The 7037-nt window shown below is 39.5% G+C and overlaps 1 protein-coding gene across 1 annotated transcript; it reads left to right on the forward strand.

Moving 5' to 3' along the window:
- The first annotated feature begins 2901 nt into the window (after positions 1-2901).
- On the forward strand, positions 2902-5113 carry LOC137837439 (sucrose transport protein SUC8-like). The gene is made up of 4 exons (XM_068646424.1): positions 2902-4222; positions 4400-4463; positions 4556-4599; positions 4715-5113. The coding sequence occupies exons 1-4, from the start codon at positions 3023-3025 to the stop codon at positions 4895-4897; spliced, it is 1491 nt and encodes a 496-aa protein (XP_068502525.1). The 5' UTR covers positions 2902-3022; the 3' UTR covers positions 4898-5113.
- Positions 5114-7037: the final 1924 nt, after the last annotated feature.

The raw sequence follows: 7037 nt of genomic DNA on the forward strand, positions 1-7037 counted from the left end.
AAATCGGTAATTTTTAATTTTGAAAGTACAGAAAAATTATAACAACCAACATTAAAACATAGTATTAATGTCCATCGGAGATGGAGGAGATGGAGGAGGGTTCGGTGTAACTTTGGGGCGAACCATCGGAGAAACTGCAAGAAGATGAAAAAGGGGAAGAGATGAGAGTTTGTAAGCAGAGAGACTCAACAGAGGAGAAGGAGATAGAAGAACAAGGGGGGCTTGCAGATGAAGGGTTCAGAAACCCTAAACGCAGAAAAGAAAAAGCAAAAACAGAGAAAACATCCCACAACGTATGCTCCAGACAGTTAATGGATGATGCAAACTGATTAAAATGCAGCAAATATCAGTGGAAGTGATAAAAAAGTTACCTTTAGACAATCGGAAGAGTATTCAGAAAGATGGTGGTTGGGGGAATCGAAGCGTTCGCTGGAGCGTTTCGGGAGTTTGAAGAGAGGTAGAAGATAATGAAACAGTGAAATGGCACGAAGTGTTTAAGAGTTTAGAAGAGTTTCGAACGTTGCGAGAAGCGCAAACGGCAATGAATAATGGCCGTTGATAAGTCCACGTGTCGAATGATCGAAGGAGTTGGTGAGGTGTCAAGTCAATGAATAGTACGAACGCCAACGCGCAAAGCCACGTAGACCGTCGGATTTAATTCCTTTTTAGTCTTCTTGCTGAACAGGTCGCAGCTCGAGACTGGGGGCTTGTGTACCGACCAGGTCATCGGGTATGACGACGTGTCTAGCACGTGACTACGTGAGGCGTGTTTAGCAGAACACGTGGACTAGAGAAAGGCGAGTGGTTCAGAAGCTAGTATAGTCGCCGCTCGTGGAAGCGGCGTGCTACAACGTACATGATCGGTTGTCGCCGAGATTGTATGACATCGACGTGTTAGACAATGGACGAACGGGTGGCCTCACATCGCCGCAAGAAGCACATCGCCGGATTTCCCAACAGACTTAGTTAAGCCTGCTGGGAGCTCAGAAGAGTAAGTCCAAGCGTGTAAGTCCGATAAGATGATTGTTGCGCTAGCATGGGGCATGGAGGTCGAGTAGGTTGAAGGGAACAACTTGCCCATTAGCGACAGGATTCCCAGAGCGGACGCTTGCTGGTGGCAAGGTTCCCCCAGCTAGAACATGCATGGCGTAGCAATATGGAAGGTGCCACTAACGACAAGCGATGTCATAGAGATGGTGCACTTTGTTGCACCCGGTACTCGCCTCGTCAGGTGGTGTTCCAAAGCATATTGCGTTCTAGTTTGCTCCCCGAGTAGAGGACTTAGCCGTGCGACTGGTTACTACACATGAATGACGTTCAAGTTGCCCCAGTCCAAATGACGACACGTGTAGGGTTGGATGTTACCAGTTACTCCAACCCAGATGATGACACGTGTAGGGTTGGGTGCAATAGGGAAATGACGCTCGAGTTGCCTTGGCTCAGATGATGACACGTGTAGGGCTGGGCGTTACCTGCTATCCCAGCCCAGATGGCGACACGTGGAGGGCTGGATGCAAGCCACGTGTCCAAAAGCATAACGGCCTGGAGAGAGAAGAAATCTAGCTATAAAGGTAACCTTAACAGAATTTGCAGAGGTACGTTTTCATTACGGCTCATTCTGCTAGGGTTGTGTGCTTTCAGTACGGTCCTACAGAGCATATTTTCTCTCAGTTTCTTGGGTGTTCTTGTCACTGACTTGAGCGTCGGAGCGCCACCGGCCGCAGAGGCGCCACTGTGTGTTTTTCAGGTTCTCAGAGAAGCTATCTGTGGTGTGGGCTTGGAGGGCACGTGGAGTCAAGCTGGTGAGGAAGATCGTGACGAGGCAATGCTTTCGCTCTAAGTCAACCGGCAGGATCATGAAGTACTCACTCAATTCTCTTATTTACTTTTATACTCTTATATTGTATAATTTTTTTAACTCTGATTGACTTAAGTGTTGAAGAATCTTTTTAATTGGTAATCTTCTCAATTTCTCAATACAATGCAATATTAGGTCTAAAAATTCTTAATCTTTAGAATGATAAAAAAACAAAAACAAAATTATAACTAAAATTAAAATTCACTCATTTTAGATTTACATATCTTCGATTTTTTTAAGGTAATATATAAGGACATTATATCACAGCATGTAATTACTTCAAAATATCATTTAACTTTTGTTCAACACACACTAATAAGTATCATATATATAATACTTGCTAACAAAATCGGTAATTTTTAATTTTGAAAGTACAGAAAAATTATAACAACCAACATTAAAACATAGTTTTAGGCTCTTCTGATTTTGAGAAACTCTTATTTATTTTAATAATCTTCAGTCAAGACGAAGATACTATATAAATTTCACAGTTCGTTACACTTTGAAACAATACTAATAATCACCAGCCCCATAAAACAAAATCGCACACCTACAACCGTTATTAATGCTACAATCGAGTTTATCTCACTTTACATTTTATTATAAAAAATAAAAGTTTAAAAATTATATTTTCAAAGCATCTATATATCAAATAAAAGCTCACCTTATATCAATAATATGACAATATACATTAATATTATGTTTCAAGCCATTTTTTTTATTGTTATCCAAACTTTTAACTGCCATCCAGGGAGATTATATTTAGTCAAAGGAACTATTCTTTGGGGGAATCGATATCACAGTTAGAATTGGGTTGAGAAATGAAGAACTGAACATCACAAATGGCATAAGCATTGCCACCCATTACCAACTAGGTTTTCTAAAAAACACCAAGAACAACAAACTTAGCATAAAAATGGATAACGTTGTCATCCGTTACTAATCACTACGAGTTACTCCTACAATCATGCTAGACTTAGAGCCATTCATACCTACGTTACCCCCCTTGTTGTTCTATATAAACTTCCCAATGTCTCACTTCTAAACAACAGCACAAGCACCAAAGTCTCCTCTTGAGGTCACCACGGAGAGACAGCAACAGCGCGTAAAGCACATTGCACGTCTCTCTTTGGGCTTTAGACCTCCCTAATAAAAATAGTAATAATGGAGGAGCAACCAAAACCTGAATCTAGCCCTCTCCGAAAAATGGTGGCGGTGTCATCCATTGCCGCCGGTATCCAATTTGGATGGGCCCTGCAACTCTCCCTTCTAACGCCATACGTACAAACCCTAGGAGTTCCTCACGCCTGGGCCTCTTTCATCTGGCTCTGTGGCCCCATCTCCGGTCTCTTAGTTCAGCCCATTGTAGGCTATAGCAGTGACCGATGCCAGTCTGCTTTCGGCCGCCGCCGTCCCTTTATCCTCGCCGGCGCCCTCGCCGTCGCCATCGCCATCATCCTAATTGGCTACGCTGCCGATATAGGACAGCTGGCTGGCGATGACATCACCCAGAAAACCCGTCCACGTGCCGTTGCCATCTTCGTCGTCGGCTTCTGGATCTTAGATGTTGCCAACAACATGCTCCAGGGTCCATGCCGCGCCTTCCTTGGTGACTTGGCTGCCGGCGACCAGAAAAAGACGAGAACCGCTAACTCGTTCTTCTCGTTTTTCATGGCTGTCGGCAACGTCTTGGGCTATGCCGCAGGATCCTACGACGGTCTCCATAAGATCTTCCCTTTCACAGAAACCGAGGCATGCAACGTCTTCTGCGCAAACTTAAAGAGTTGCTTCTTCTTCTCCATCGTCCTTCTTCTTGCTTTGTGCATTATCGTTCTCACTTGCGTGAACGACCCTCAGTATATACCGTCAAATCCGGAGAAGGAGGCTGAGGAGGAAGGGAAGACTCAAGTTTCGTGCTTCTTGGGAGAGTGTTGCGTTGCATTCAAGGGACTCCAGAGGCCAATGTGGATGTTGATGTTGGTGACTGCTATTAACTGGATTGCGTGGTTCCCTTATGTTTTGTTCGACACTGACTGGATGGGTCGTGAGGTGTATGGCGGTGATGTTGGGCAGAAGGCTTATGATGCTGGTGTGCATGCAGGTTCTTTGGGGCTCATGTTGAATTCAGTGGTGTTGGCTGTGATGTCTTTGGCTGTTGAACCTTTGGGTCGCTTGGTTGGGGGAGTGAAGTGGTTGTGGGCAATTGTTAATGTTATTCTTGCAGCTTGCATGGCACTCACCGTGCTCATCACAAAAGTCGCTGAGCAGCAACGAGCACTTAACCCTGCTCTCATTGGAAACCCAAGCATGGAAGTCAAAGGTGGAGCCATGGCATTCTTCTCCGTCCTTGGTATTCCTCTTGCGGTAAGCTTTCTATCTTTTCTCACCATTCATGCAACAGTACATCAGGGTTTCCATCCATCACCACTTCATTTCATAAAAGTCAGAAGGATTTTCAAAAAGATCTGAAAATACTTTTAATTTGTATCGAATTACAACCATTGTTTATCTTGCTGTAAACTAATACTTGTGCGTATCCAGATTACGTATAGTGTTCCCTTTGCTCTAGCGTCTATCTACTCCAGCACCTCAGGAGCAGGACAAGGTAAATATATAAATAGTTAGCATTTGGAAAGGGTGATTGAATGTTTAAGCCCATCAAAATGTTTAACTTTTTGTTTGCTTCAAAACTTTCAGGTTTATCTTTGGGTCTTCTCAATGTTGCAATTGTGATTCCTCAGGTTAGAATCCGTTTACTTCATTTCTTTATCAGCAACATAAAATCTCTCTCTCTCTCTCTCTCAACTTCCTTGGACCAACGAATTCTAATGAGAGTTATATATTTGGTTTGCACAGATGATTGTATCAGCAATTAGTGGACCATGGGATGATTGGTTCGGCGGTGGCAACTTGCCGGCTTTTGTGTTGGGCGCGGGGGCTGCCGCCATAAGTGCCATACTTGCAGTTATTCTACTTCCGTCCCCCAAGAAAGAGGATGAAGCCAAGATTTCCAGCCTCTCCATGGGGAGTTTTCATTAATGGCTAGGAATGCTCCTCGTGCCTGAGATAGGAGGAAAAAGGAGCCTTAAGATTTCAAGATGGTGCGAATTTCGCTATTCAGATCCTTGGAAACTTTCCATAGCTTCAACAATTTTACACGGAATTTTATCAGGAACAAGTTCAATCGATAAAAAATATATATTTGTTATTGTTATTGCTATGAATTCAAATATATGAAAAGTGAAATTATCTTAATTCCGCGTATTCTTTTCCTTTTTCTTTACTTTAGTGCTTTCACCCTTAGTCTCCTAATTTGTAAGAAAAAAAACTGGATTATCTCAAGCTGCCGTTAATTTTCATTTCAAAATTAAGTTGTAATAATATTTCAAAAACCCGCCAATAATTAAAAAAAAAATGTTTATACGTTAAAGAACTCGCACAGATTTCATTAATAATGTTTCATCACATTGAACATATAGTAGAAGATGAAAAAAAGAGTAAACATGAAGAACTGGGTCAAATCAATGCAAATAAATACAGGAAACTCTCAAAGCAGCCTAAAAAAGCATAACATAAGTTTAAACATTTTATAAAAAAAAAAATCCAAAGAAAGGTTAGAGGACATTAACACGAATTCCTATTTTTAGTAACATTAGAGTTACATTTATTTAAATAATGTTATAATACATAATTTAAAATGTTACTATAAATAAAATAGACACGCTATTGTTACATTTATAAATAAATGTCACTATAAATAAATTTAAAATAATATATAATATCATTTTTTAAATATCACTAAAACATAAGTTTTTTAATTAAAAAATAAAAATAAAATTGATTTTATTTTAGAGACTATTTTTTATTAATAAAAAAACAATTATTATTATATTATTAGATTTTTAAATTTTTAAATTTTTGTATCAGTATTATTTAGATTTAGACAATTATTCATAACTAAATTTTATAAATTTATAAACTAATTTTTCATCAATGTTAATTTTTTCTTCTCAATTTTTAATCTCTTTTTTATTTTATTTTTCTTCTCCTCACTGTAAACTATATAAGAATTTCTAATTATTAGAAATTATATATATAAGAAATTTTTCAAGTTGTAGTAACTATATCATACCACATTATTCAAATTCTTATTTGTAAGTGTTGTGTTTTCATATTCTTATATATTTCAATTTCTGATAGCTAAAGACTATTCAACTCCTCGTTCATTCATCCTCTCACATTTTTCTACTCCCAGGGCAACAACCAAATGTTCATCTTCTCGCTCACTTTTCTACTTCGCGTGCAACAATCAGGTTAGTTCACCTTCTTACAAAACCACACACTTCTCTTTTCCCTTAATTTTTCTAACTTCATGTTCTTAAGCATTCTATTTTGATTTCAATTCCCGCTCTCCTGTGATTTTCTGGCTCTGATTTCCTTTCGTGAAAGAGCATTAAGGATCCTCTGCGTTTTCTGCTTTCCTCTGATGTGTGTTCTTAGCATCTCCTCACGGTTCTCTTTCACTGGTGAATGAAATGTTAAAAAGGGCAACTATTTTAACGGTAAAATGGCGGCTTTTTAGCTGTTATTGATCAGCGTGTAGTCTTATGTGTCAAAGCAAAGAAGACGGCTATTTAGCCGCCTTCTTAGTTTCAAACAAAGAGGGTAGTCGCTCTTTTACACCTCCCTATAAGATGTATATATAATATATGCATTATCATTAATTTATATTATGTTAGCTGTTAGGTTATAATAGAAGTCTATGAAGAGGTAACATTGGTGGTGAAGAGTGACGGCAACGACAGCGACGAAGAATCGAATGGAGGAATAGTGAAAACCTAAAGAACAGCGTGTAAGGCAATGAAACAGTAGGAATGGTGAAGAACCTTCACAACAATGGAAGAAAAGAAATAAATAAGAGAAACAGAAAAAAAAAAAAACAAAAAGCAATGGTGAAGAAGAAGTAGAGAGCTCGAAAGAAACTTACACAATGACTCGAAGATGACAATGACTCGAGATAAAGAAGAAGCACAGAGGAGAAGAAGAGGAAAACGAAGCACCAGAAGACAAGGAAGTATGAAAGCGTAACTATGCGCTATGAATTAGAGTAATAAAAATACTCTAAAAAGGTGGTTATGAGGTATAAAGTCGGCTTCTTACAACAAAGCGTTTCGTGTAA

The sequence above is a fragment of the Phaseolus vulgaris genome, chromosome 4, assembly GCF_000499845.2.
Source record: "Phaseolus vulgaris cultivar G19833 chromosome 4, P. vulgaris v2.0, whole genome shotgun sequence".
In the NCBI taxonomy this organism is placed as follows: Eukaryota; Viridiplantae; Streptophyta; class Magnoliopsida; order Fabales; family Fabaceae; genus Phaseolus; species Phaseolus vulgaris.

Excerpts from the sequence above, each read along its gene's own strand:
- LOC137837439 (XM_068646424.1), top strand. The coding sequence starts at position 3,023 with ATGGAGGAGCAACCAAAACCTGAATCTAGCCCTCTCCGAAAAATGGTG. Across the intron at positions 4,223-4,399 it reads TCCTTGGTATTCCTCTTGCG|ATTACGTATAGTGTTCCCTT; the intron begins GTAAGCTTTCTA and ends GTGCGTATCCAG. Across the intron at positions 4,464-4,555 it reads CACCTCAGGAGCAGGACAAG|GTTTATCTTTGGGTCTTCTC; the intron begins GTAAATATATAA and ends CAAAACTTTCAG.